General features: G+C 62.7%; 3 protein-coding genes and 1 long non-coding RNA gene across 4 annotated transcripts; 3 read left to right on the forward strand and 1 right to left on the reverse strand.

The window, feature by feature from the left end:
• The first annotated feature begins 3,519 nt into the window (after positions 1-3,519).
• Positions 3,520-4,011, forward strand: LOC134167251 (uncharacterized). The gene is made up of 3 exons (XR_009966141.1): positions 3,520-3,629; positions 3,748-3,821; positions 3,913-4,011. It is a non-coding gene; the product is annotated as an uncharacterized LOC134167251 (long non-coding RNA).
• A 565-nt stretch (positions 4,012-4,576) lies between these two features.
• On the forward strand, positions 4,577-9,428 carry EPS8L3 (EPS8 signaling adaptor L3). The gene is made up of 14 exons (XM_062625710.1): positions 4,577-4,609; positions 4,899-5,048; positions 5,151-5,227; positions 5,681-5,790; positions 5,889-5,953; positions 6,046-6,157; positions 6,249-6,313; positions 6,438-6,512; positions 6,626-6,774; positions 6,877-7,089; positions 7,185-7,266; positions 7,381-7,637; positions 8,580-8,712; positions 9,411-9,428. The coding sequence occupies exons 1-14, from the start codon at positions 4,577-4,579 to the stop codon at positions 9,426-9,428; spliced, it is 1,539 nt and encodes a 512-aa protein (XP_062481694.1).
• Positions 9,429-10,091: 663 nt separating this feature from the next.
• On the reverse strand, positions 10,092-12,717 carry LOC134167250 (glutathione S-transferase Mu 3-like). The gene is made up of 8 exons (XM_062625701.1): positions 12,572-12,717; positions 11,760-11,835; positions 11,601-11,665; positions 11,443-11,524; positions 10,812-10,912; positions 10,615-10,710; positions 10,416-10,526; positions 10,092-10,315 (listed from the first exon to the last, which is right to left on the reverse strand). Exons 1-8 carry the CDS (start codon positions 12,602-12,604, stop codon positions 10,220-10,222), a joined length of 660 nt encoding a protein of 219 aa, XP_062481685.1. The 5' UTR covers positions 12,605-12,717; the 3' UTR covers positions 10,092-10,219.
• A 6,038-nt stretch (positions 12,718-18,755) lies between these two features.
• Positions 18,756-23,653, forward strand: ELF3 (E74 like ETS transcription factor 3). Its single transcript, XM_062625694.1, has 9 exons — positions 18,756-18,936; positions 19,665-19,833; positions 20,471-20,692; positions 20,916-21,002; positions 21,098-21,217; positions 21,390-21,479; positions 21,995-22,111; positions 22,263-22,458; positions 22,567-23,653. Exons 2-9 carry the CDS (start codon positions 19,671-19,673, stop codon positions 22,685-22,687), a joined length of 1,116 nt encoding a protein of 371 aa, XP_062481678.1. The 5' UTR covers positions 18,756-18,936; positions 19,665-19,670; the 3' UTR covers positions 22,688-23,653.
• The last annotated feature ends 3,900 nt before the right edge of the window (positions 23,654-27,553 follow it).

The following is a 27,553-nucleotide window of genomic DNA, read 5'->3' on the forward strand; positions in this document are numbered from 1 at the left end:
CTCTGAGCAGCACCACAGGGAGCCACGTGTCCTCTGTGGTGCCAGGGACCCCCAGAGCTGCCCCATAGGCCTGGGGTAGGAGCTGGTCCTGCAGCCCTGGTGCAGGGATGGAGGGATGGAGGGAGGGAGGGATGGATGGATGGATGGATGGATGGATGGATGGATGGAGGGATAGATGGAGGGAGGGATGGAAGGGTGGATGGAGCGATGGATGGAAGGGTGGATGGAGGGATGGATGGAGGGATGGATGGCTAGAGGGAGGGATGGATGGATTGAGGGGTCGATAGAGGGATGGATGGAGGGGTAGACGGAGGGATGGAGGGACGGATGGAAGGGTGGATGGAGGGATGGATGGAGGGATGGATGGAGGGATAGATGGAGGGATGGATGGAAGGGTGGATGGATGGAGAGATGGATGGATGAATGGTGAAGGGCATCCAGTTGTGTTCCCCCCCTCTGCAGCACCAAAGAGGGTGCAGGATAGGGCCATTTCCCTCCCCAGGACAGCATTTTGGGATCCACTCACTGTTTTAGCCCAGTTTGATGCTGGGGGTGGCTAAACCTGAAATGGCTTCAGCATCCCTCGGGGCTGGAGGGGTGGGAAAAGGCTCCGAGCCCCTTCCTGGCTCTTCCCAGGGGTTGGTGGCCCCTGAGGACCTCCAGAGCCTGGAGAGGGGTGAGGGGACAGCCGGGGCTGGGGGGACATGGAGGTGTCACCGCTGCCTGGGAATCGAGTGGGAAAGAAACCCAGCCGGGCCCTGTGCAAGGTCCCTGCAGCCCTTCCCAGCGTACCCAGTGCGGTGACTGGGAGGAGCTGGGAAGGGGAGGGCCGAGCCCCCTGTCCCTGCGCAATGGTGCCCATGGGCCCGGGTGCTGCCGGGGGTGGGATGCAGCCCTCCCACCCCCGCGGGGGCCGTAAAGAGCCGGGAAGGAGCCGGATTCCTGGAGCCTGACGCAGCCCCAGCGCCGCGGCCACGCCTGGGGAGGCAGCGGGATGCGGGTGGGGAAACTGAGGCACGGCCGAGGCAGTGCCATGGGTGCCGGGGTCACCCCGGGACACGGACTGGGTGCTGCGGGCACCCCGGGCCGCACAGATTGGGGTTCACTTGTGTTAATGGGGGTCACAGGGACTTCGCTTCCTCCCCCCAGCACCCCCATCTCTGGGGACCGTCACCGGGAAGGATCCAGGCACCCGGAGTGTCACCGAGCTGCGGATGCCGCGGCACCCCGGCTCCCGGCCCCATGGCTCCCCATAGGGAGCCCTGCACGCCGTGGTGGTGGGATTGGTACTGGGTGAAGTGGGACACAGCACCCTGCAGCCGCCCAGCACCCTAAATGGATGCCAAATGCCATTTAAACCCCTTCCGGAGCAGGATGAGGACCTTCCCCTGCCTCCCCCATCCCACAGGAAGGATGCCCTCTCCCTAAGGAGGAGGAAACAGGGGGACCATGTCAGGGGACCCCCCCAGTTCCCTTCCCCAGCAGTATATCTACTGGGGGGTGCTGTAACCCCAAACCTCCTATGGGGTCCCATGGGGGACACAAAGCAGCAGCCAGTTGTGTGTGTCCGCTCCTATAACGGTCCCCAGTGGCAGGGACCACGCTGGGGTCAGCGGTGGCAGCGGGACCTGGGCACATCTGGGACCCTGCACATCTGGAGCCTTATATATGGGGGGGGAGCCGCACATGTGGGGCCAGAGGCGATGTGGGGATCTACTGTCCCCTGGTGGCCGCAGGTGGCCACTGCACCCTGTTCGAACGTGCAATGGGGAAACTGAGGCACCCCCCTCCCGGCTCCTGAGGGACATTTCCAGCACCCCCCCTTTCCTTTATCCCCTCGGTTCTGCTCGTACCTGCTCACCGATGGTCCCCAAACACCCCCGAAGGTGCAGGATGATGGGGTGCCCCCGAGATGGAGCCGGTTTGTCTGGGAAGAGCATGGAGATATGGGTCAGCCCAGGTGCGGTGGCCTGTGGGGACCGGGGGGGCACAGACAGGACCCTGCATCCTCCTTGGGGACACGGTGGTCACAGTCCATCACAGCCCCCCAGGAGGCCAAAGGACCAACACAGAGAAGCCAAAAGGCTCCAAATGAACCCCAAAACCCGGTGCTGGGGGACGACAGAGCCATGGATACGACCCCAGGCCAGGGGCAGCGATCCCATGTCCCCCAGGGCCAGAGAGGTCCCTGATGCTCATGGGGGTGTCGAGGGATGGGGATGGGGAAGGGGGGGACACCCGGGGCTGGGAGTGACTGCCCATGGCAGGGGGTTGGAACTGCAGCACCTTAAGGTCCCTTCAACCCAGGCCTGGCTCTGGTGCCACGGTCAAGAGCATGGAATGGTCCCAGCAGCAGCACCAGGGGTTTGGGATGAGCCCAGGGTTATCTGCCAGGCCCAGGCACAGAGGTCTATGGGATGGGGCTGGGTGCTATGGAACAGGATTGGGTGCTGTGGGACTGAATTTGATGCTACGGAACAGGATTGAGTGCTATGGGACGGGGTTGGGTGCTATGGGACTGAATTGGGTGCTATGGGATGGGGCTGGGTGCTATGGGAGGGAATTGGGTGCTATGGGACGGGGTTGGGTGCTATGGGACGGGGCTGGGTGCTATGGGATGGGGCTGGGTGCTATGGGACAGGGCTGGGTGCTATGGGACAGGATTGGGTGCTATGGGACTGAATTGGGTGCTATGGGACGGGGCTGGGTGCTATGGGACGAGGCTGGGTGCTATGGGAGGGGGCTGGGTGCTATGGGACAGGGCTGGGTGCTATGGGACAGGGCTGGGTGCTATGGGATGGGGCTGGGTGATATGGGACAGGGCTGGGTGCTATGGGATGGGGCTGGGTGATACGGGACAGGGCTGGGTGCTATGGGACGGGGCTGGGTGCTATGGGATGGGGCTGGGTGCTATGGGACAGGGCTGGGTGCTATGGGACGGGGCTGGGTGTTATGGGACAGGGCTGGGTGCTATGGGACAGGGCTGGGTGTTATGGGACAGGGCTGGGTGCTATGGGGATGGGGCTGGGTGCTATGGGATGGGGCTGGGTGCTATGGGACAGGGCTGGGTGTTATGGGACAGGGCTGGGTGCTATGGGACAGGGCTGGGTGCTATGGGACGAGGCTGGGTGCTATGGGACAGGGCTGGGTGCTATGGGACAGGGCTGGGTGCTGCCACCCAGGACGTCACCAAGGCTCATCCCCCCCTTTGTCACCGCCCTTTGCCTTGGGGCAGATGCCGTGGGGGGCAAAGAGCAGGCGGGTGCGGTGCCGACGTCAGGGCCGTGCCACGCTCCCGGGCGCGCTTCCCAGAGCTGATCCCGGAGGCACCGGGGTTGGGGTGAGCGCGGGCACCCCGAGAGCGGGACCCCCCCGAGGGGCACGGCGGGGGGGGTCCGGGTGCTGCGAGAACCCCATGGGGCTGGGACTGGGGCCATGGAGGGGGGGGGGGGCCTGGGGTGATGCCACCGTGCCGAGAGGGGGGGGTGCAGGTGGCGGGGGACACCCCCGGGGTGACGCGGGGACCATGCCCAGCTCAGGACCCCGCGGCAGGATCGAGCCGCCCTCGCTCCCCCCCCCCCCCAAAGGATGGGAGACCCCTTTGGCGGCTGGAGGAGCCCCGCGATGCGGTGAGTACCCAGAGGGTGCGGGTACCCCCGCCTTGGGGGGACCCCCCCACCCACCCCGGGGGCTGTGGGGCAGAGGGGACCGCGCTGTGGGGCACAAAGTTCCATCGGTCCCGTCTAGGAGGGAGCACGAGGACAGCTCCCCCCTGCGCCACTCCAACAGCTTCGCCCGCCCCACCGGGAAAAGCATCTACAGTGAGTGCGGGCAGCACCCAAACCACCCCCCCCCGTCACCCCAATCCCGGCCCCACGCTGTCCCCATCGCTCACCCCACACCTCCCTGCAGACCAGCGCAAGGGCTACGGCCGGACCCTGCTCCAGCCCCAGAGCGATTTCCAGCACCACGTCGAGGTGGGAGCCCCCCAAATCCCCCTCAAACCGCGCCGGGGGGTGGTGGGGGGTGCCCCCCGCTGACCCCCATTGCCGTGTGTGGGTCTCCCCCCCCCCCCCCCAGCACCTGCTGACTGCGCGGCTGGACGGGGACCTGCGCAGCGCCTGGGACTGCGTTGCGCGGCTGCGGGCGCTGGAGGCGCAGGGCCGGGTCTGGGGGCAGGATCTCATCCTGCAGGTCAAGGACCAGCAGCTGGTGCTGAGGGATGTGGAGAGCAAGGTACCTCCTGCACAGGGCACCCCCAGGGATGGGACCCCCCCCCCACACCATGGCCGGGGCACCCAGCTTGGCCACAGCACCCACCCGCACCCAGCACCCCCGTAAATCCACTTGTTCCCCAGCAGCTCTGACACCCCCATAACCCCAGCACCCCCTTAATGGTCTTTTGCACCCCTTTGGCCCCAACACCCGCTGCAGTCACCGCACCCCATTAACCCCAGTACCGCACTTCACCCCAGCACCCACATCAGCCTTTCAACACCCCCCTGCACCCCCAACCTAGCACCCACCTCGTGTGGCCCTTGACACCCACCCTGGCACATTCCACCCCCTAAATCCGATGCTCCCCCAGATCTGGCATCCCCCTATCTCTGTACCCCTATATTTGCCCCCCAACATCCCTAACACATCTGGTATCCCCATATTTGCCCCCCAACATCTCTAACACCATATTCAACCCTTGCATCCCCCTACCCCTCTCACCCCTCCTCCCCAGCCACCCCCCCACCACTCAGCACCCCAAAAGCCTCCTATCCCCCCCGTTGTACCCCCCTAACCCTGCCACCCCCATTATCCCCCATTGCACCCCTACAGCCCCTGCACCCCCTTGGCCCCAGTGCCCATTCTGGGGGGGGTGCTGAGCACCCCGTGTCCCCCCGCAGGAGGAGCTGGACGCCTACCCCCTGGGCAGCGTTCACGGCTGCTGGACCACGCCGGCCATCGGCAGCTACAGCTCCGTGCTGGCCATCAGCGTGCAGGAGCAGAGCCCCCCCGGCACCAGCGTCCTGCTCTTCCAGTGCGAGAGAACGGGGGTGAGCCCTGGGACCCCCCCCCCAACACACACACCATGGGGCGGGGGTTAACGGGGGGCAGCCCCGGGCTGTGCTGGGGTTGATGGCGCTGGGTCTGCGCAGGCAGAGGCGCTGAGGAGCAGCCTGGAGAAGCTGGTGAAGCAGCGCAAGGAGGAGCAGAGGAGCCTCTATGGGCACAGGTAAGGGGGGCTCGGGGGTGTCCACCCCGTCCCTGTGCCCCCAAAGCTGACCCCCCCCACATGGGGGTCTCCATGGGGAGAGGGGATAAGCTCAAAGGGTGCTGAACCCCTCCGCCCTCCTGGGGGGTGAACCCCCACTTTTGCCTTGGTACCCCAGCTCCTGGCTCATATCCCCGCCCCACGTCCCCATAGACTCAGCCCCCTTCTCACCCCATCCCCACGGGCACAGTCGCCCCCATGACCGCCATGCCCCCTCACACCCCTGTATCCCATCCATGGCCTCCATCTACCCTCATCCCCATGGACACAGCACCCCCCTACAACCCCATCTCATGGACACAGCCCCCCTCCCCCATGACCCGATACCCTCTTCCCCACCCCATATCCCATCCCTGGGCTCCTTCTCCCCTCAGCCCCTCCTCAGCTCCCCCTTTCCCATCCCTCCTTGCCCAGGAGCAGCCGAACCCCCCCATACTCGCAGGGTCCCCCCGTGGCCCCAGACCGATGGGAAAACACCCCCAAGCTCGATGCCCTCGTGTCCGACCAGCATGGGCTGGACCACGGTGAGTCGGGGGGGGGGGGCTCTGCAGTGCCTCAGTTTCCCCATGGGGAGGAATGGAGGTGATGGGGGGCAGAGCTGGGACCCTCTGCTCTCACCCAGGGCTGATGGACACCCCACGGACCACCCCCTCGAGCCAGGTCATGTCCGAGGTGGACCGGGATGTTGTAAGTCCCATCTCCCACCTCCACCCCCCCCCCAATGGGGACACCCCAGTGTTTCCCCACAGCACCCACCGGGTCTCATCCTGCTCCCATAGGAGGTTCTCAACCATGTGCTGAGCGACCTGGAGCTCTTTATGAACCGGGTGAGGGCAGCCCTGGGCATGGAGAGCACCAGCGACCTGAAGAAGAAGAAGAAGAAGAACAAAGGTGATGAGGAAGGGCTTGGAGGGGAGAGCAGCTTTGGGAGGGGATGGGGGGTCCATCCCGGTGCCAGCCCCCCCTTTTCTTCCTCCTCCAGCCCTGCCCTCCACGAGTGACTACACGGACTTCTTCCAGAAGGTGAAATACGCCCTTAACCTCTTGGTAGGTCCCATAGGGCTGGATGTGACCCCCACTGCTTGTGGGCATCCCTGGTGCGTCCTTAATGAGGGGTTCTATGGGGCTGGGGGGGGGGCTCTGTGGGATCACCCTCACCCCCTCCACACAGGGGCGGACCCACCAGCACGTGCGGGAGCCGGACCCCCGGGAGCTGCTCAGGCTCATCTTCACCGCCCTCTCCTTTGTGAGTGCCCCCCAAAGCAGGACCCAGACCCCCCCCTAAGGGTGCACAGGGTGGGGATTGCTGTCACCCCCCCCCCCCATCCTGGGGGTGCTGCTCCAGCCCCATCCCCGCAGGTCCTCGCCCATTGCCCCAACCCCAGCCTGGCCCCATCGGTGGAGGCGCCGCTGCTGGTGCCCGAAGCGCTGGAGCTGCTGGAGAGGAGCTTGGACCACGACAGCTTCCGCACATGGAAGAGCCTGGGCACGGCCTGGAACAGGACAAGGTGGGGGCCAGCGCCACCAGCATCGAGGTTTAGGGGGGGTCCAGCCTTGGTTTGGGGGTCACGGCACCCACTCGGCTCCCCCCCACCCTGTGCCCGCTGCAGGGCAGAGTACCCCGACAGCGAGCTGGTGCCCCGCTACATCCCCGTCTTCTCGGATGGGTGGTTGCCCCCCCCCATGGAGCAGGTACAGCGTGCAGGGGACCAGGACATCCCATCGCCCGCCTCCGTGACCCCATCTCACAGCCCACACTCGCCCTTCTCCCTGCTCAACGCGCAGTCACCGGGCACCGGCCGCAGGGACAAACCTGGCCAAGCGTAAGTGGTGCTGAGGGTGCTGAGGGCATCACCCAACCCCTGGATGGATGCTCATGGTCCCCCACCCTATCCATCTGCAGGGCCCCCTCCCCTAGGCAGGGGCTGGTCCGAGCCCTGTATGAGTTCCAGAGCAGGAACCCGCAGGAGCTGAGCGTCAGGATGGGGGACACGCTGCAGGTAGGAACCAAGGAGGGGGTCCCACCATGGGTGCTGCCGGGGAGGGTGGAATGGGGACCCGCACCCTGCATGATGGGTGCCGGAAGGGTCCCCCATTGTCACCGTGCACCCCAGGTCCTGGACCAGCAGAGGAGGTGGTGGCTGGTGCAGGACGGCCGGGGGGACAAGGGCTTCGTCCCCAGCAACATCCTGGAGCCCCTCTGGGGGGGGCACAGCCAGGTGGGTGCCCCCCGTTCCCCTCCCAGCGCCAGGAAGCGGAGCAGGGGTCTCACCCCGTGTCCCCCGCTCCAGACCAGCCCCCCCAGCCTGCACCCCGACTCCCCCCCCTCCGAGGTGACGGCCTGGCTGCAGGACAAGGGCTTCTCCCGGATGTAGGTGGAACCTTGATCCCCCCAACCGACACCCAACAACCAACGTGGGGGCTCCGTTGGGGGGGGGCGAGCTCTGATCACCCCTTCACTGTGCATCCCCCATCCCTCTGTCTATCCGCCTGTCCATCCATCCCTCCCTCCTTCTCTCCATCCCTCCCCTCATCCCTTCCATCCCTTCCCTCATCTCTCCTTCTTCCTTCCTTCCATCCCTCCCTCTTTCTCTCCATCCCTCTCCTCATCCCTCCCTCCTTCCACCCACCCCTTCCTTCATCCCTCCTTCTCTCCATCCCTCCCCTCATCCCTTCCATCCCTTCCCTCATCGCTCCTTCCTTCCTTCCATCCCTCCCTCCCTCCATCCCTCCCCTCATCCCTCCCTCCTTCCACCCACCCCTCCCTTCATCCCTCCCTCCCTCCATCCCTCCCCTCATCCCTCCCTCCTTCCATCCACCCCTCCCTTCATCCCTCCCTCCCTCCATCCTTCCCCTCATCTCTTCTCCTTCCTTCCTTCCATCCATCCCTCCCTCCCTCCATCCCTCCCCTCATCCCTCCCTCCTTCCACCCACCCCTCCCTTCATCCCTCCCCTCCATCCCTCCCTCCTTCCATCCACCCCTCCCTTCATCCCTCCCTCCCTCCATCCTTCCCCTCATCTCTTCTCCTTCCTTCCTTCCATCCCTCCCTCCCTCCCCTCATCCCTCCCTCCTTCCATCCACCCCTCCCTTCATCCCTCCCCCCCTCCATCCCTCCCCTCATCCCTTCCATCCCTTCCCTCATCCCTCCTTCCTTCCTTCCTTTCATCCCTCCCTTTCCTTCCATCCCTCCCCTCATCCCTCCTTCTTCCTTCCTTCCATCCCTCTCTCCCTCCATCCCTCCCTCCCTCCCTCCCTCCCTCCCTCCATCCCCCCCCCCCCCCCGTCCCCCTCCCTCCCCTCCGCTCCCCGCAGCACTGTTCGGTGCCTGGGGGCTCTCCGGGGGCAGCAGCTCCTGCAGATGAGCGCTGCCGAGCTCCGCGCCGTGTGCCCCGAGGAGTGGCGGCGCCTCCACTTCAAGCTGTCCTCGGCCCGCGCGACCCTGGGGGTGAGGGAACCCCCATGACCCCCCATGACCCCCCTCACCCCCCATAGCCCCCTGCACCCCCCTAGCACCCCTGCATCCCCCCCCATAACCCCCTGCACCCCCATAGCCCCCTTGCACCCCCCATGACCCCCTGCATCCCCCATAACCCCCTGCACCCCCCCATAGCCCCTGCACCCCCCCTAGCACCCCTGCATCCCCCCCATAACCCCCTGCACCCCCATAGCCCCCGGCATCCCCCATAACCCCTGCACCCCCCATAGCCCCCGGCATCCCCCATAACCCCCTGCACCCCCCATAGCCTCCAGCATCCCCCATAACCCCCTGCACCCCCCATAGCCCCCGGCATCCCCCATAACCCCCTGCACCTCCCATAGCCCCCGGCATCCCCCATAACCCCCTGCACCCCCCATAGCCCCCGGCATCCCCCATAGCCCCCTGCACCCCCCATAGCCCCCAGCATCCCCCATAACCCCCTGCACCTCCCATAGCCCCCAGCATCCCCCATAACCCCCTGCACCCCCCATAACCACCTGCACCCCCCATAAACCCCTGTACCCCCCACAGCCCCCTGCACCCCCATAACCCTCTGCACCTCCCATAAACCCTGCACCCCCCATACCCCCCCTGCGTCCCCCATAACCCCCTGCACCCTCCCCCATTGCCCCCAGCATAGACCGACCCCTTCCCCTTCCCTGCAGATGGGCCCCACGGACTGACCCCCCATGGATCCCGAGCACCCTCAGGATGGAGCCCCACAGGCACTGCAGGATTGGGGGGGGCTCGAGGGGGGCACCCCAACCCCCCCCAGGGGTGTCCCCCCCAATCCAACATCCACTCTGGTGGATAGGTCCCCACCAATGACACAAAGCTGCTGGGACCCCCGCACTGTGCCACTGGGTTCTTGGGGACCCCCCCCAAGGGAAGCGGAGGGAGGGGGGGGCACCCCACAGTGTAAAGTGCTTGGTATGGGAAATAAAGAGGGTGATGGCAGTGGGGTGTGCACCATGCGGGGGGGGGCACAGCAGCACCCAAGGGACACCTCTGGGTCCCCATCATGGGCAGCACCCACCAAACAATGCCCAAAGTGGGGGCATGGGAACCCTTATAGCCCCCTACAAGACAATTGGGACACCCACAGCCCCCCCTCCAGGAGCAGAAGGAACCCCAGAGCCCCCCCTCTAAGGGCATAAGGACCCCCAGAGGGCCCCCACTACGTGCATGAGGAACCCCACGGGGCTGAGCTTCTGCCCCCCCAGACCAACCCATGCCAAAGGGGGTGACAATGGCCATGGGGCAGGGATGTCCCCACTCACCCCCATGCTGGGGGGACAAGCCTGGCGCCCCCCACCCTGACACCACAGCACTTGGAGGGCACAGGGTGCCACAACTAAAGCACTTTATTGTGTTGGAGGACCTCAAATCAGCACTGTCCACTCCCCCGCCCCCCCAATGAGGGTGCTGGGAGGGGTCAGGTGAGGACCCCCCCTGCTAGCCCCACACCGAGCCCCTACTCCTTCTTGTTGCCCCACTTGGCCATCTTGTTGTTGATGGGCATCTTCAGGAAGCGGCTGGACTTCATGTAGGCAGCCACCTTCTCCAGGGCCTATGGAGGGGGGGGCAAAGGCAGCATGAGGACCATGTCCCAGTGGGGCACCCCCAACCCATGGGTGTCCAAAGGCGATGCCCGGGGTGTCCCCGCTCACCCCAAAGCGGTCCATGAAGTCCTTGAGGTTCTTGAAGGGCTCCAGGCACTTGGGCTCGAAGATGCGGTTCTGGTCCAGCACATCGAACATGAGGAAGTCCACGAAGGTGAGCTGGGGACAACGGGGTTGTGGTGAGGGCCAGTGTGGGGACAGAACCCCCCCCAGCACCCACGGCCACCCCCCGGGGTCCCGGCTGTACCTTCTCGCCCGCAAACCACTTCCTGTCCCCCAGGAAGGTGGAGAAGAGCTTCAGCTTCCCCGGGAGCTGCTCCAGGTAACCCGGCTTGAGCTTCTCCTGCAGGACACAGTGGTGGAGAGGAGCCCCCAGGGGACCGAGAGCCCCTGCCCCACACGGGGACGCTGCCGTGGGGCACCCAGCGCCATGGGGGCACTCACGAAGTCGGGGTTGTAGCAGACCATGACCAGGCTCATGCGGAAATCCATGACCTGGTTCTCCAGCATGTCCACACGCAGGATCTCCTCATCCGTCTCACCGCCTATGGGGGTTACATGAGTGCTGAGTGGGGTCCCCCAACCCAAACCCAACTCCAAGGCCAAGGCCAACCACAACCCAAGTCAATCCCACTCCAAGCCCAACCCCTCTCCAAGTCAATCCCAACCCAAACCCAGCCCCACTTCAAGCCTAACCCAACCCAACCCAAGGCCAACATAACCCAAACCCAACCCCACTCCAAACCCAACCCAATCTAAATCCAAGGCCAAGCCCAACCCCTCTCCAAGTCAATCCCAATCCAAGCCCAACCCAAATCCAACCCAAGCCCAAACCCAAGTCCAAGTCCAAGCCCAACCCCAACCCCTCTCTAAATCAATCCCAACCCAAGCCCAACCCAACCCAGCTGAAGTCCAAGCCCAAGCCCAAGCCCTCTAAATCAATCCAAACCCAAGCCCAACCCAACTCAAGCCCAACCCAACCCAAGTCCAAGGCCAAGCCCAACCCCTCTCTAAATCAATCCCAACCCAACCCAAGTCCAAGTCCAAGCCAATCCCACCCCATCCCTGCACTCACACATCTTGTGCTTGCGGGCGATGTAGCGCAGGATGGCGTTGCTTTGCGTCAGCTTCACTTTCCCATCGATGAAGTAGGGGAGCTGGGGGGTCACTGGGACATGAGGCCACAGCCCCCAAAACACCCCCCAACCATCCCCCCCCAGCAACACCACCTACATTGGGGAAGTCCAGGCCCAGTTTCTCCTTCTCATTGATCCACTGGCTCTTGTCATAGTCAGGAGCTGGAAGGCCATGGAGGGGTTTGGGGGTGTGGGGTAGCCCCATGTACCCCCAAAGGCCTGAGGCTGACATGGGCCCCCTCTGGCCCCCACTTACCTTCCCCACAGCTGTAGAGCTTGTCCTCATAGGGGGTCTCTGTGTACTCCAGCAGCAGGCGGATGGCGTGGGCCAGCTGGGGGGGGGGGGGGGGGCAGCGATCGGTGAGACCCCCCCCACATGGGGAAACTGAGGCAGGATGGGGGAGAGCTGCAACCCCCCCACGAGCCCCCTACTAAGTGCATAAGGAGCCCCAGAGCCCATCCTGCAAGACCATGGGAACCACAGAGCCCCCCCTCTAAGTGCATGGGAACCCCCCCACAAGCAGAGGGAACCACAGAGCCCCCCCCCGGCAAAACCAGGGTGACCCCCAAAGCTCTCCCCAAGTGCATGGGAACCCCCCCACACAAGCAGAGGGAACCACAGAGCCCCCCCCGGCAAAACCAGGGTGACCCCCAAAGCCCCCCCCCCAAGTGCATGGGAACCCCCCCACAAGCAAAGGGAACCCCAGAAGCCCCCCCGCAAAACCAGGGGGCCCCCCAAAACCCCCTCCAAGAGCAGGGGGCCTCCCACAATCCCCTCCGGGTGCAGAAGGAACCCCAGAGGACCCCTCCAAGTGCATGGGGACCCCCCTATCAGACTCAAGGGACCCCTGCACCCCCCCCCCCGCCAAGTGCAAAGGTTCCACCATAGCCCCCCTCTAATAGCAGAGGGACCCCCAGAGCCCCCCATTAAGCGCACGACGACCCCCACGGTGCCACTGCAAGCGCATGGCCCCCCCCAAGGAGGAACCCCCAAAGCCCCCCTCTAAGTGCATGAGGACCCCCCTTTAAGACTCAGGGGACCCCCAGAGACCCCCCCATGGCGCTCACCCCGCGGATGTCCCAGTACCCCAACACCGCCATGGCCGCGCGCTCGCTCCTCCCGTGCCCCCCCCCACACCGCGGGAAAACGCCCCCTTCCCGCGCCAGCCTGGCCACGCCCCTTCCGCGAGGGCCGAGCCCCGGGTGGCCTTAAAGGGGCAACGACCAAAGTGGGGCCCACCCCGGCTCCGCTGCTTATCTGGGTGGGGGCTGCGGCACCCACCAGGCTCCACGGGGGTCACTCGTGTCCTGGGGGGGAACCCGCAGTCTGCATTAGGGTTCCTCAGGCATGGGAATGGCATGGTCCACCCTTAACCCCCCCGATTCTGCAGTGGGTCCCTCCTTAACCCTCCTACGTGTGTATTGAGCCCCCCCAGGTCTATAGGGGGGCCCTCCTTAGGCCTCCCTAACCCTTACCCTAACTCCTAGCTCTATCCCTAACCATAGCTAACCCTAACCCTTAACCCTAACTGTAACCCTTCCCAAAGATGCACTGCACACATGGAGGTTTAGGTGAATTGCCCCGCTGATGGGGCTGTGCTGGTGTCCCCTGGTCGTAGGTGATGCCCACCAACAGCTTTCTGCCTTCGCATCTCAGGTCCCCTAAGTGGTCAATCACGGATGATGCTGAGCACCCGCTTTATTGCTCTATCCACCAGCATGTTATGGGGCTTCAAGGCTTCTGTCGCCTTCAGATGGTGCTGCTGGTGTTCTTTGATGGGAGGAGTGGCTGTGATCCTACATCTGTATGTGTGCATGCCTTAGTACCGTTGTGGGTTGGTAATTCCCATGCATTTCTTGTGTGTTTATCTGGTTTAGCTACCCCACGATGCAAGCTGGTTTGCTCTTAGCACTGCGTTTCATTCCGGGGATGCTGTGGGGAGCGTGTGCTGATAGTTTTAGCCTTCTCTTGTTAGAGTTTTCACACTTGAATTCGTCCTTGGACCACATATCCTCACCCACAGCTCCCTGCAAGGCTGAGTGTCCTGGGATCAGCAGTAGCAGTCATTTTTCTCCTTCTTAGTAGGTGGTGCAGTGCTGTGGTTTTGACTTTCAGCCTGGGAACAGCGCTGATAACGATGATGGTTTTAGTTGATGCTCACTAATGTTTAGTCTGACCAAGGACTTTGTGAGCCTCATGCTTTGCCAGGGAGGAGGGGAAGCTGGGAGGAACAGGGACAGGACACCTGAGCCGAACTGACCAAAGGTGTTCCATAGCACAGCACGTCATGGCCAGGATGTAAGTGAGAGCTACCCAGAAGAGTCAGCTCTGTGCTGGGTCTCGCTAGGTATTGGTATCAGTCAGCGGGTGGTATTGTATTCTCTTCCCGTGTTATTCCCCTTATCATCATTGGTGGCAGCAGCAGTGACTTGTGTTATACCTTAGTTACTGGGCTGTTCTTATCTCAGCCCGTGGGAGTTACATTCCTTCCATTCTCCTTCCCATCCCTCCAGGAGTTGGGGGGGGGGGGAAGAAAGGTCGGGGGGGGGAGCAGGAGACTGGGCTTAAACCACGACACGGAGCCACCCGTTGTGCACTGTGCTCTGCCTCCTCCTGGCCAGCGCAGCAGGACCAGCATCCTGCTCTCCCCTCTGCTCCCACCTTTCACCTTTGCACCGGGATCCCCCAGCTGTGATTTTGCTCCCGTTGCTGGTGGGATGCTTGGACAGAGGCTTGGCATTTCTGACATTATTATTGAGTTGATGGGCAGCCTGGAATTGGTCCATCTTATCCCTTCGGACCTCTGAAAGGCTCAGCTCAGCCGGTATTCCTGCTCCTGCTCTCAGAGCTGAACCTAGCTCCCATTCCAGACACTGAACATAAACCAGGGTACCCCTGGAGCCCCCAGATTATCCCCTGCTCAGTGCTGGGGAGCTGACACAGACTTGTACCCTCCTCCCCTGCCACAATGGGGTTTGGAAAGAGGCAGTCTGGAGCTGCCTTCGCACCATGCGCCTTGTTTTGCTTCACCCTGAAGCACCCTGGTTTGTGCTGAGGGTGTTCTGATACCCGCAGTCCAGGGAGGTCCTTCCCTTCCTCAAATCACTGCTCGCCGCTCCTGTCCACTGACTCTTGCCCCCTGGCTCTCCCCACTCCAGCACACAGGGGCCAGCTCCTGGCTCTGCTGCGGGCACAGAGCTGGCCCAGAGCTGAGCTTTGCACGCAAGGGTCCCCAAACCACTCTGAGCCCCCCAGGAAGCCTGGGCACTGCCCCATCCCTGGCCCTCGCAGCCCTTGTGGCACAGAAGGACACGCGGGTGCTGCACCTCCCAGCCTGGCCAGCTGTGAGGAGCTGGGCTCTGGGTTCCTGTCCCCTCCCCTGTTCCTCCCTAAGCACAGCTCCTCTGGGGCCTCAGCTGCTGCCTTGGTGCTGCAGAACCGGTGCCTGTTCTCCCAGTGCCCCTGTCCCAGTCCTCCCCCTGTCCTGTGCTGGTGCAGGTATAAACCCTGCAGAGCAGGGGGCTCCCGTTTGCTGGAAGCTTTGCTCCATTCTGCAACACCCTCCCTGAGCCCCATTCACTGTTCTGGAGAGGGAAGGGGAGCCCTGGCCCCCCTGGTGCCCCAGCTGGAAATGGGAGGAGACCCCCCAAAAAGCAAGCCCTGCACCTTCCTTCTGTCCCCAGAGGTTAGTTCCCTCACTTGCAACAGCTCTGCCCTGGTACCTGCCATGGTCTGCATGTCCTGGGACCACCCAGCACCATCCAGTCCAGTCCTGGGGAGGGCTCAGGCAGTGGCTGCATCGTGTCACCAGTTCCATCACCCCCTGTCATTGCCCATGTTTGCAAACACCAGGTGCCTTCTCTTGTTCAGAGCTGTTCTCTAGAGGCCAGCTCTTGTGAAGGTGTGTTTTTTGTCTCTGCTGGGTCACGCAGCCCAGCCCAGCAGCCTGGCTATGTCAGAGGACAAGGCGTGTACATGCATCTTACACCTCGATGTGTTCCTGTAAATAAAGTTATTTCGGCCTCAGGAGGTTTGTTCAATGGCTGTGTTTGTCCCTTGCTTTTTTTACCTCCACAAATAAAACGTTCTGAGATGAAATGTCAAAGATGGCTTTGAAGGAGAGGAAGAGCACGGCCGGGAACTGCTGATCACACCCTGGGTAAAAGGCTTGTGTGGACCGATGCGTTGGGAGAGGGTGACCTGCATCCTTCCACACACGGCGGCTCCACTCCAGGCAGCGGGGGCAGAGGCGATTGCATTGAGGGGAACGTGAGGGCTGAGCTGGGGGAAGCACAGACCCAGCCGGGCTGGCCCCGGGGGGCACGGGGGGCCGGTCCCTGCGGTTCCGAGGGCAGCCGGTAGGTGGCAGTGCCGACCGCGGGACCGCAGGGCTCAGCGCAGCGGCCGGACCCCGGGCTGGGGGATGCGCTGGGAGCCCAGCAGGGACCGGGGCTGGCCCCCCCCCAAGACAGGAGGCCCCCAACCTGCCCTAGGTGCTGCAGGGGGCTGAGCTGCACCCCCTGCTCCACAGCCCCAGCGACCCCCCCCTTTCTCTTTGCCGTACAACCAGCACTGGTTGTGCTGGTTGGACAGAGCAGCACGGGCTGCGCCCGCATCGACCGCAGACGCGGTTCCTGCTGGCACAAGCCTCAGCCCCACATGGGGCACCCCACACCGCGCTGCCTCCATAGGGTGAAAGCTGGGGCCCAGGCCCTGGGCTCAACACCCACCTTGTAGTGCTCATCCTGAGGATGCTGCAGGCCTGGCCCTAACAGTGTCTCTCTGGAGGGCTGGCACAGGGTCCTGCAGCACCCTCAGCCTGTGCCATGGCTCACTCGGTGTGCCGGCAGCCACACCACGGTACTGCCTGGGCAAACAGGCTCTGTGGGGCAACAACTGTGCGGGTGTCATGGGCCAAATTCCTGCCGGCGGGGTAGGTGACATGAGCAGCATCCTGGTGAATCAGCCATCCCCTGAACCAACGTACCTGCACCTTCCCTTGCCGTCCCTTGTGTCACCAACTCACTCCAAACTCATGACCACCTCTTTGTTGCTGCAGCAGGATGCCAGGCTTGGGCTGGCAGCGCCCAGTGCCGTGTTCCCCCCATCCCTGAAGATGCCCTGGGAGCTTGGCCCAGCAGCAAGGGGACAGCAGGGACACATCCTTGGGAGCACTGGCTGTGGCAATAAGGCCATGGCAGCCCCTGTCACCCATCCTCAGGCTCAAGGAGGAGTTGCCCTTGGCCCCTCAGTGCTGTGGGTGCTCCATGGCAGCAGAGCATCCCATGGGTACCATCCACCAGGGTGCTGCTGCCCTGTGGCTCTGGGGACACACCAGGGGAGGCTTCTGCTCTCCCTTGCTCTCGGCATATTGAGGGAGCATGCCCCACCATGATCTTCTCCCTGTGGCCCATTATTGGGCCTGGGTTGTGGCACATCCATCAGGCACATGGGCAGGAAGGCTGCTTCTCCAGGTCAGCAGGGTGCTGGGGAGGATTGCTCAGGTCCACTGAGCTCCTGGCTCCCAAGCACAAGGGGAAAGAAGAGGATGGGCTGAGGCCCAGGAAGACCCAGAGGGCTTCCAGCACATCAGGCACACATAAGGAGTTAGGAGGTGTCACCCACCGAGGGCACCTCTCCCACTGCTGGCATAGCCCAAGTGCATGGGCTGACTGCAGCACTTCCTGCAGGCCTGCAGGGAAGGGAGATGGGGGAAAGGGAATGCTTGATGCAGCCCATGCCAGAGAGCCCCATCAGGCATCCGATCAGATCCCCCTGGGTGCAAGGGGAGTTACGTGTGCTTGGGCAGGAGATTCCTCAATGCTACACAGCCTCCCCATCACCCCTGGGCCTGTGGTGCCCCATTCTGCTCCAGAGACACAGTGCATGGAAAAAGCTTCCCCAGGGGCACGTTTCTAATCCCGAGCACTGGAAGCCCAGCCAGGTCCTCAGGCTCAGTGGTACCCTGGGCTCAGCTCCCAGCTCCGTGTCTGCCCGGTGCTGGTGTTTCTCCTGGTGGTCTTGGCTTGCCCCATGGCAGTGGCTGCTCCTGGGCATGGGGATGTCCCTGGGTGCTGTGGGATGCTGTGCCCAGGAAACAAAAGGGCCTGGCAGCACCCAGCACTCGTGACTGTGCCACAGAGGAATGAAGCTGGGGCGGGTGATGAGCTGGCATGACCCGGTGCCTCCTGGCTGGTACGCTGGCCCTGCCAGCCCCGGGGCCATGGCACGCACGGCAGGCCGGGGTGACACAGGGCACAGAACCATCCTGCCCTGGCTGACCCATGGGCCAAAGTAGAGCACGTTTGCGACAGTCTCTCAGTGCCTTGTCAACACGAGATGGTTTGCTTCCAGGCACCGGTTTGAATCGTAGAATCAGCTAGGTTGGAAAAGACCCTTAAGTGATGAGGATGGGTGGCTGAGTGATGCCAGGGTCTGCCCTGCTCCCCTCGGTTTGCACCAGCCCGTGTGTGGCATGGATGTAGCTGGTTTGGCAAAGCACCAGCACCAGGGAAACAGGTGCCAAGTTACTGGCTTGGACTGGCCTCAGGCTTCTTTGCCAGCACAGGGCTAAAACCAGCACGAACGCAGCCCCTGCCCCAGACTCAGAGGGGCAAGAGCCGCCAGAGGATAATTCCCCAAATGCATCCCACAACCCTGCCTTGCCCCTTGGCCTGTGCCCGTGGTGAGTGCCCGTGGCTGTGAAACGACAGGGAATGAGCTGTTACAGCTCAGCAGGGGCAAAACCTGACCCATCCTAACGCAGGGAGCAGCGCTATCCCAGCCCCATGGTCTCTGCTCCACTCCCGTGCAGCCCCATCCCCACCTGAGCCCCGCTCCCGGGATGCGCCTGCCTTGGTCACTGAGCCCTCCCTTTTGGGGTGAACGTGACTGTGCCAAGGCCCCCCTGGAGCACCCGTTCTGCCGGCGGGCACCCAGGGGCACCATTGCTGCCTTTGCCCCGCAGGGAGGGGAGCGCAGCCCCCGGGGGCTCGCTGCGGCCCCGCCGGCTGTGTTTTGCTTGGCAGCGATGGAACCCGGGTGCTGCAGGGAAACAAACAGCAGCGAAGCCAAGCGCCCGCAGCTCCCGTGGGGGTGAAACCGTGGGGCAGCGGCAGGGCCGCGGCTCTGGCAATGATTAAACCCGGCCAGCCCAGATTTCCCGGCAAGGCAGCGCTGGGCTGGGACCCGGCGCTTCGTGTTATGCAAATCACCTGGATCCGGCAGCACGAACGTTTCGGGCTGGAATTCCCCTCGGGCCGCCGGATCCTTACGCCGCCCGTGCTATAAAAGAGGAGATGAGGGCAGGGCTTGCCCATCGGCACCAGCCTCCCCCGGCCCATGAGCAGTGCCTAGCGGCCGGGCAGGGCGCGCTCTCCTCCCTCGCTGCTCTCTGGATTAGCTGCTGCTCCCGGGATTGCCGTCGCGGAAGGTACCAAAGCGCTTTCGTCCGGGGCCTGTCGATGTCCCCCAGCCTGGGATGGGGTTTGCTTCCCCTCCTTGCTCATCTTTGTTCTCGCCGGGGGATGCGCTCGGTGTCATCTCAATGCACGCTCGTTGTCCCACCGCGGCTGCCAGCCCTTCTGGGGGGGGGCAGCAAGAAGGCAACCTGGAGGGGGGCCCCCCGGCCCCTCGGTTTTGACAAGCAAACAGCAAGATTTGGCTCTTCCAACGAGGGCTTAGGCAGGGGCTCGGTCCCCTTCTGGCTGCAGAGTTACTGGGATGTGCTGCTTGTTGAGGACTGGAGCTGCCGGCACGGGAGTCCCTGCAGGGTGCTGGGCGCTCTCAACGGCTGCGTTCCCCACAGCACCCATCCCCATGGAGGGGCTGCGCAGCACCATTCCCTACGGGAATCTTTACGTTGCCTGCTGCAGGGCTGCTGTGGCCAGGCTGGGACAGGGCCATTCTGCTGCTGCAGTGACCCCATGTCCTGGGTCCCTGCTTTGCTCTGGCTCAGCCTCCCTTGCTCCTGGCCCCGGGGTGGTGGTGACTCAGCCCCTACCCTGGCCACAAGGTGCTGGGCGGGTGCTTCTGCAGAAGTGACCTGAGAGATGACGATGGGTGGAGGGAGGGAGGGCGGGAGGGAGAGCCGGGACTCACCCAGCGCCGTCCCTTGGGTCCTGCTGCCTCCCCAGGGCTCACTGTCATCTCTCGGTACAGAGCCTGATGGCAGGATCTTGTGAGCTCAGCAACATCTTGTCCAACTACATCAGCGCCATGTACCAGCCGGATGAGATGCAGCCAACCTTGGACATGCTGGGACACCTTGGGGAGGACAGCACCCTGGGGCTGAGCCTCCCCACCAGCCAGCCCCTGGCACAGGGCACAGGTAGGACCCGGGAAGTGGTGGTGGTTGCACAGGGGAGCCAGCATGCGAGGCTGCAGTGAGCCTTGGAGAAGCATTGGAAGGTCCTTGCAGGTCGTTTCCACCATCCCTCAGTTTCCCCAGGGGTGTGTGGGCTAAAAGGCTGCTGTAGGAGACCCTAGGTGGCATAAGGTGCAGGTGCTTGGAGCACATCGGGTGCATATGGGAGGTGAATGAATCATTGCCCTCATCCCCCAGCGCATCCCAGGGAACAGGGTGCCAGGGCTCACCAGGAGATCCATTTGGAAGTACAGCCCTGGTATCAGGGGTCCTGCTCCTCCAGTGGGACCGTCATGGGCTGGCCCCAGGGATGGCATGAGGAACGCTCCAGTTGAGTAGGGTGCATCCCAGCAAGGACCTGATAGGATCAATGGCATCAAAACCAGGGATGGGGGGAGCTGGCTGTTGTCCCCCAACACAAGGACAGGACCAGGGCACAGCAAGGTAACCCAGGCGCTGAGTGCCTGTTAGTCCCGTAACCCTCCAAGCACAGGGCCTGCGGACCCCGCGTGATCAGCACAGGATTGGACCCGGTGCCCATCTGCAGCCCATGCTGGGCACACAGCGCTGGCACCTGAGCCCTGCTCTCCATCCTTTGCAGACAAACCGGAGTGGTTCAGTGAGCTCCCGTACTTCTGGACCAAGGTGCAGGTGCTGGAATGGATCAGCTACCACGTGGAGAAGAACAAGTACGATGCCAGCTCCATTGACTTCTCCTGCTGCAACATGGACGGGCACGCGCTCTGCCACTGCACCAGGGACCAGATGCGCCTCATCTTCGGGCCCCTGGGGGACGAGCTCTATGACCGCCTGCATGAGATCAGTGAGTGCCCCAACGTCCCCTTCGTACCCAGCCAGAAGCAGGAGGCTGAGACCCCCTCCCAACCCCAGCCTTGTCCCCCTTGGGCACTGCTGCCTTGGGGAGGCTGCTCAGGGGGACGTGGGTGCACAAATGAGAGCCCAGGCAGGGCTGGGCTTAGCTCCCAGTAAGCACCACTCACCCCGTACCCAATGGGCATCGCTAATCCCAGACCCCACCTCTGCAGCCTCCGAGGAGCTGAACTGGATCATTGACTTACTGGAAAAAGAGGATGCGACTTCCAAAGAGCCCTTCCTGGACGGCAGCCACCTGGGTAAGAGAGGGGCCCCCACCAAGCCTTTTCACCAGGGACCAGGATGCTGGTGCAGGCAGGGCTAAACCCCTTCTCCCCTTCTCCGCCCCTTCCAGAGATGGGAAATCCCTGTGCCAAGGACTCCCTGGAGGACATGAAGCCCACAAACCCTTTCCTATGCACAGACTTCACCTGCTTGCCTGATGCCATGTCCCCAGGCAGCTCCGATGTCTCAGGTCAGTTGTGCCCGGTGAAGAGTTCCCTTTGCTTGTGCTGGGCTGGAAGATGAGTGGAGAACTGCCCCTGCCACCAAAGGCAGGCTTGGCTCTTGTACCAGGCTGGCTGCAGGGGCCTGGGGAGGGAGAAGCACCTCCAGATGCCATGAGCTGTTGTTCCTTTGCCTGGCAGGACCCGTCATGTCCCACAGCCCCAACTCCCAGGACTCCGGTGGAAGTGACCTTGATCTTGACCCTGCAGAAGCAAAGCTCTTCCCTGATGGTGAGTTATCGAGCTGCAGGGAGGGCTTCTTCCCCCTGGGTACATCCCATCTGCCAGTGGTCGTAGGGACGATGCCTGAAACCCCCCCCTCACGCAGGGAAGGGGCTGGCGCTGGTTTTCTGTGCGCCCTGGGTCTGTTTCTCTGCATCAAACACTGGTGGTGCAGGCTCTGGGGCAGAGCTGGGATATCCGGGGCAGCAGCGAGCTGGGGGAAGTGGTGAGTGAAGGCTGCCCCTCTTGATCCTGGGCACTGAAAGCTGTGCTCATGGCTGATCCCAGCTGGCAGTGACACCTGGAATACCGGAGGTGGTCTGGTGAATGGACAGTGTGCAGCCCTAAGCGTGGTGGGATGGGGCTAGAGGGAATGGGGGTACCTTCTCCGGGGGATGGTTTCGTGGGCCTGAACAGGGTGTGCAGCCCCTCACCTCTCCCCTGTGCTTGTGCCCCTGAGGAGGACGTCTCCATGCCCAGCGGGCTCTGTGTGAGCTAACGTGTCCCTTTCTCCGTGTGCACAGATGGCTTTGCAGCGAGCAAGAAAGGGGACAGCAAACACGGCAAGAGGAAACGGGGACGGCCCCGAAAGCTCAGCAAGGAGAGCAGGGACTGCCTGGAGAGCAGAAAAAGCAAGCACTGTAGGTGGACCCCCCCCAGTTTGGCTCAGTGATGGAGGGGAGGTGGGAGGAAGAACCACGTCCACTGGCTCTTGGCAGGGGGTTTAAGGAGCTCCAAGGTACAGGGACCTGCAGGATCTCCCCTCCTCTACACCTTGCCTTCCTCTTCCAGCCCCAAGAGGCACCCACCTGTGGGAGTTCATCCGGGACATCCTGATCCACCCGGAGCTGAATGAGGGGCTGATGAAGTGGGAGGACCGGCAGGAGGGTATCTTCAAGTTCCTGCGCTCGGAAGCCGTGGCTCAGCTCTGGGGTCAGAAGAAGAAGAACAGCAGCATGACCTATGAGAAGCTGAGCAGAGCCATGCGGTGAGTGCCTGCCCCTGGCCCTGGGGGAAACCTGGCCTCAGCCTGGACCCCCCCCAGGAGCACGTGAGGCTGCATCCAGAGCCCTGATTCCAGCTCCATCTCCCGCAGGTATTACTACAAACGGGAGATCCTGGAGAGGGTGGATGGACGACGGCTGGTGTACAAGTTTGGGAAGAACTCCAGCGGCTGGAAGGAGGAGGAGGTGCTCAACAGGAGCAAGGAGCTGTAGGAGTCCTGGACGAGCTGTGGGGGCTGAGAAGCCCCAAGGGCCAGCCCCAAGGTGGGCTCCTTGGCAGGAGCCTTTGCCTGCAGCTGTAGCTGGAAGCTGCTGCCCCGTGCAGGGGGTGAAACTGTGACCCTTGGTGCGCAGGCTTGTGCCTGCTGGTGACTGTCGGCACTGGGGTGCCCAGCGCTGATGCTCTGGCTGGGGCAGGTTGTTATAAGCAGTTACATCCCTCACTGGATTCACGCCTCCAAAACCGGACTCGCAGCGACTTTGGCTGCTCCCAAGCCTGGACAAATGCAAATGGGAGACGTTCAAGAAGCAGCAGGCACCGCAGCGAGACTGCAGCAGCTCTCCTGCTGTCACCCACCTCCTGCCCAGGCAGAGCAGCACCACCTCCCCTGCCATCAGGCAGACCTCATCCCATCCCCAGGGCTCTCCCTCATCCCTGCTCGCTCCATGGCGATGGTGCCCACCATCCTGTTTGCTCTGTGTGGGATGGGTGAGGCCCCCCTGTGCTGCAGCTTCTCGGTGTGGCACCTGCTGAGAGAAGATGGGAACACTGTGGAGCTTCACCTGGCCCTGGCGTGCCCTCAGGGCAGAGAGGACTTGGGGGACAGGCAGCAGGACCACTCTGCACTTCCATCCCTGCTGCCTGTATCTAGAACCAGGCCTTTTCCCCAAAAAGTAGCTTCTAATTTATGTAAGACAAAAAGAAAAAACCCAAAAAAAGCACAGAATGAATGTACAGATGTATTTTTTCATGACTAAGATGTCCCCATGGAGAGTGTGCATTGTGCAAGGTGGTGATGCTCAGCTGGACTGAAGTGATGCCGCGGAGGCGCAGACGGGCTCTGTGTCGGCTGCAGCAGGGGGATGCCAGCCCAGGCAGGCACTCTGTAGGTGCGTGTGGTTTCCTCCTGTGCACATGGGAAGGTAAAGTGAATAAACTGCTCTTTGGTTGGGTTTTTTTGTACCTCCCTCTCTGTTTTCTTGGTTTTGTTTTGCTCAAAGACAGGGTGAGGACAGGGCTCCTGTTACCTGGAATGTCCCATTGCATGAGAAGGCTCCTGAAGGGGAGACCTCAGAGCCCCTCCAGTGCCTAAAGGGGCTGCAGGAAAGCTGGAGAGGGGCTTGGGACAAGGGCCTGTAAGGACAGGCCAAGGGGAATGGCTTTAACCTGCCAGAGGGGAGACTGAGATGAGCTCTTAGGCAGAAGCTCTTCCCTGTGAGGGTGCTGAGGCGCTGGCCCAGGGTGCCCAGAGAAGCTGTGGCTGCCCCATCCCTGGCAGTGTTCAAGGCCAGGTTGGACACAGGGGCTTGGAGCAAGCTGCTCCAGTGGAAGGGGTCCCTGTCTGTGGCAGGACTTGGAGCTGGAGGAGCTTTAAGGTCTCTTCAACCCAACCCATTCCATGATTCTATGATCCTGGTCCCAGGGTCTTCCTCACTGTGAGGTGCTCTCCTTGTCCCTAGGCAGTGAGATTTGGATGCTCTGTCTCAAAGCCATTCAGGGACACCCCACACCCGCTCCCAAACCTTGGCTTCCCTGAGGGCCCTGCAGACATTCAGCCCTGGCCATCACCTTTACCACAGGGCTCCTGGGAGGCAGTTTCCCAGTCGCAGGCTGCTGGGAAGCACATTCCTGGCTGGTCTCAGCTCCCTCCGTGCCTGGCTCTGGGTCAGGGGCTGCAGGAGAACCTCCAGCCCCTCTCTGCCTGGGGCTCTCTCCTGGGATGTGAAGGGCCATCAAGCAGCAGCACAGGCTCTGCACTATGTGCAAACCTTGCTCCTCTTCCAGTCTACCCATTTGGGAGCCCCTCCTAGGACCTGGGTGCCCCTTAAGGACCACATCTTCAGGAGGGGGCACCTCTATAGCCTGGCAGCGTGGACAACCCGAACACATCACCTGCCCCTTGCTCAATGGCAATGCCAGCTTTCCCCAGGTAGCCCAGCCCACCCCGCAGGGATGCCCCATATGTCTGTGGGGCAGCAAGAAGGGATTCACAGGGCTGGAGGCCAAGCAGGCTCTCAGATACGTTTCTACCATGAGCCTGGCAAGCAGTGGTCCATACATTGGCATGCGCTGCCTGCAGTTCATCATGAGCCTTTCTGAGTACTGCTGGGCACCAGAAGTTCTTGTTGCCACCTTCACCTCCTGCTGGTGCACAGGACCCTGCTGAATGTGGGATGCAGGTGAAAGCACAACTCAGCTTCTGTTCACCCTCAAGGGCCCTGGGACCCCTCCTCTGAACTTGGAGCTTGACCAGACCTGGGATGCCCATGCAAAAGCACTGTCACGTCCTTCTGAAGGGCTCCAGCCAGTCCCTGGAGTCACTAAGGAGGGAGCCAGCCCCCCAGTGGCAGGGGTGAGGGGGGGGGTTGGGATGCCTCTAGGCAGGAAAGGTGCATTGCAAAGCCTGGGATGCCTTTTTGGAAGGAGGACGCAGTCACTGCTCCCCAGCCGCGCTTCACGGTAGAGGCAAAAATCACTGATCCTGCACTTGCAAGAGTGTGACACGGTGCAAGAGAGAGCAAGGACTCCTCCAAAGCTGGGGCTCTCGAGGCCCGTTTCTGCTGTCTCCTGGGCTGTCCTGGCTGGAACTGCTCCCACTTTGCCTCAGCTTGGCCGGGATGTGGGAGCCAAGCGATGCGCCCAGGGGCTCAGGGGGACCACGGACCCAGCTGCGAATCCCTGCTTCACTCCAGTGGCTGTGACCCACGGCGCTCTGCTCTGTGCTGGCAGCCCTGGGCTGAAGGACAGCCTGGAGATGCTGCAGTGGCATCAAGGGCACAACCCATCTGCTTTGCCAGGGGCAGGAGGTGCCCATGGACCAGATCCGACCTCTTGTTATGGCCATGCCCATAGGAGATGGGCACAGGCCTTGCGATTCAGCGAGACGTGGGAGAGGGGCTGCAGACGTGGATAACAAAATCATACAGAAGACCTCAATCCCTCCCCTCCCAGTGCTCTGGGCTGCTCCCAGATCCGCAGGCTGAGGTGAGGCCATCAGGGCTGCCCTGTGGTGCAAGCAGAGGTCCCGGTCCCTGGGTGTGAAGCAGGAGGCAGCCCATAACCTGGGCTGCAGCCAGCCCGCCGTCACGTTCCTTGCGTAACCTTCCTCAGGGAACAGGTTTTCCTGGCTGGCATCCGCTGGCTCCAGCAAGCGGAGGGTGCTCCGGGCCCATCCCTGACCACAAGGAGCCGGGATGCTCCGGCTGCCCACACAAGCAGTGGGAAGGGGTCGGGATGCTGATGGTGTCTGGGGAAGGGACGCAGTGAGCGGGGCAAGCCCGGCTCCCTCAGGAGCTGCCTCCCGCTGTCCCCCTGCGCGCTGCGCTGTGGGCGAGGTGTTTATTCTCCATCAATAGATAACCCGGCAGGCCGGCAGGGAGAGGGGAGCGCTTTGTCACGCAGCGCGCTGCCCTGCCAAGCGCACCTTGTTTGCTCAAGCAGTCTCCCCTGCTTCCCCCGCTGCGCTCCGTGTTACCTAACCCGCCCGGGACAATGGTTAACCAGCTCCAGCGGCAACGGCGAACGCGGCTGCCTCCCCTGCCCCTGCCCTCGCCCGTCCCCACCGCCGCTGCCGCCCCATGGCAGCGCCAAGAGAGGGGCACGGGGGCTGCGGGGCTTGGGGCAGGAGCAGGGGGTCCGTAGGTGGGGTGCCGGAGGAGGAGGCAGGGGGAGGTGGGCACAGGTTGGGGACCACATCCTGCAGCCTCCCGTGGAGTGTGTGTGGGTCTGGGTGGGAGGACTGGAGGAAGGGGAGTAGGGGCAGACACATACACCCCAACACCCCAACCCGCACTCGGGGTAACCCCTGTAGTAACCTGCATCCTGTATTAACTGGCACAAAGCACAAAGCCCAGCACACTGGCACAAAGAAAGAAGGGATCTGTTTGGTTTTCCACTCTCCTTGGAGGTGCCTGGCTTTGATGGAGAACGGAAAATGATGGGAAATGGAGGAAAAAGGGATTGTTTGCCTGCAAACCAACCTCTCCTCACACACTCAGAGCGGGCTCTGCTGGGAGATCTTTCCAACCACGTGGCCCCAGGTTGAACGTGTTGCTGGCACACAGTTCCCACACAGATATCTTGGTTGCCCTTCAGGTTTGAGCGTTAAAAGAGGGTTTTCTAGCCCCCAGAAATGGGGTGAGGGGGGAGGCTCTGGCTTGGGCCAGCAAGAAGGTGTCCGGTATCCCACATGCCAGACCATGAACTGCCCCTGGGCACAACAGCACGACCTGATTTTCCAGCTCAGCTGGACCATGGCCATGCTTGCAGCGGATCAGGGGAGACAGGAATGCGGTGGGGATAGGGGCAGCCTGTGGGAGGCAGAGACCATCCCCTGGGACCCCCTGCTCTGCTTTCCACTGCCTTTTCTGCGAGCTCCCCTCAGCCCATACTGGCTTCCATCCTTTCTCACCCTCCTGCCCCTGGCTCAGCACCGCTGGGGAGCAGGACTGAACCCCATAGGGGGATTGCCTGGGGATGGGGGGGGGTCCCAGCTGCTTTCCCATTGCCATGAGCAAGGCAGCTCCCAGCGGCACAAGGATGGAGACTGGGCCCAGCTCCACAGGGAGAGCAAGAGCAGAGCGCCCAGGGCTGACCCAAAAGGAAGGCTGGCTCAAAATACCCCCTTTTTTTTTGCTTTCCTGAAGGGAAACGTCTTCGGTGGGGCTCTTTCTCCCTGGAAATCAGACCCTGGGACCAAGTTTGCGTAGGGAAAGAAAGGTGTGTAAATAGTTTGGTCTGGTCCTCCCAAAAGCACCCAGGGAAAGAAAGCCTTGGAAGCCCATGGGAGGTGTTTATTGCAGCTATGCCAGGAAACCCCATCCCCTCTGGGTTTCACCTGGCACCGTCCTTGCCAGTCC

Source organism: Pezoporus occidentalis, unplaced genomic scaffold, assembly GCF_034315485.1.
Source record: "Pezoporus occidentalis ecotype Australia unplaced genomic scaffold, CSIRO_AGI_Poc_V1 ctg280, whole genome shotgun sequence".
NCBI lineage: Eukaryota > Metazoa > Chordata > Aves > Psittaciformes > Psittacidae > Pezoporus > Pezoporus occidentalis.

Excerpts from the sequence above, each read along its gene's own strand:
- EPS8L3 (XM_062625710.1), top strand. The coding sequence starts at position 4,577 with ATGCTCCCCCAGATCTGGCATCCCCCTATCTCT. Across the intron at positions 6,513-6,625 it reads TCTTCACCGCCCTCTCCTTT|GTCCTCGCCCATTGCCCCAA; the intron begins GTGAGTGCCCCC and ends CCATCCCCGCAG. Across the intron at positions 6,775-6,876 it reads ACGGCCTGGAACAGGACAAG|GGCAGAGTACCCCGACAGCG; the intron begins GTGGGGGCCAGC and ends TGCCCGCTGCAG.
- LOC134167250 (XM_062625701.1), bottom strand. The coding sequence starts at position 12,604 with ATGGCGGTGTTGGGGTACTGGGACATCCGCGGG. Across the intron at positions 11,525-11,600 it reads TGGGCCTGGACTTCCCCAAT|CTCCCCTACTTCATCGATGG; the intron begins GTAGGTGGTGTT and ends GTGACCCCCCAG. Across the intron at positions 10,316-10,415 it reads ACTTCATGGACCGCTTTGGG|GCCCTGGAGAAGGTGGCTGC; the intron begins GTGAGCGGGGAC and ends CCCCCTCCATAG.
- ELF3 (XM_062625694.1), top strand. The coding sequence starts at position 19,671 with ATGGCAGGATCTTGTGAGCTCAGCAACATCTTGTCCAACTACATCAGC. Across the intron at positions 20,693-20,915 it reads TGACCGCCTGCATGAGATCA|CCTCCGAGGAGCTGAACTGG; the intron begins GTGAGTGCCCCA and ends CCACCTCTGCAG. Across the intron at positions 21,480-21,994 it reads AGCAAAGCTCTTCCCTGATG|ATGGCTTTGCAGCGAGCAAG; the intron begins GTGAGTTATCGA and ends CCGTGTGCACAG.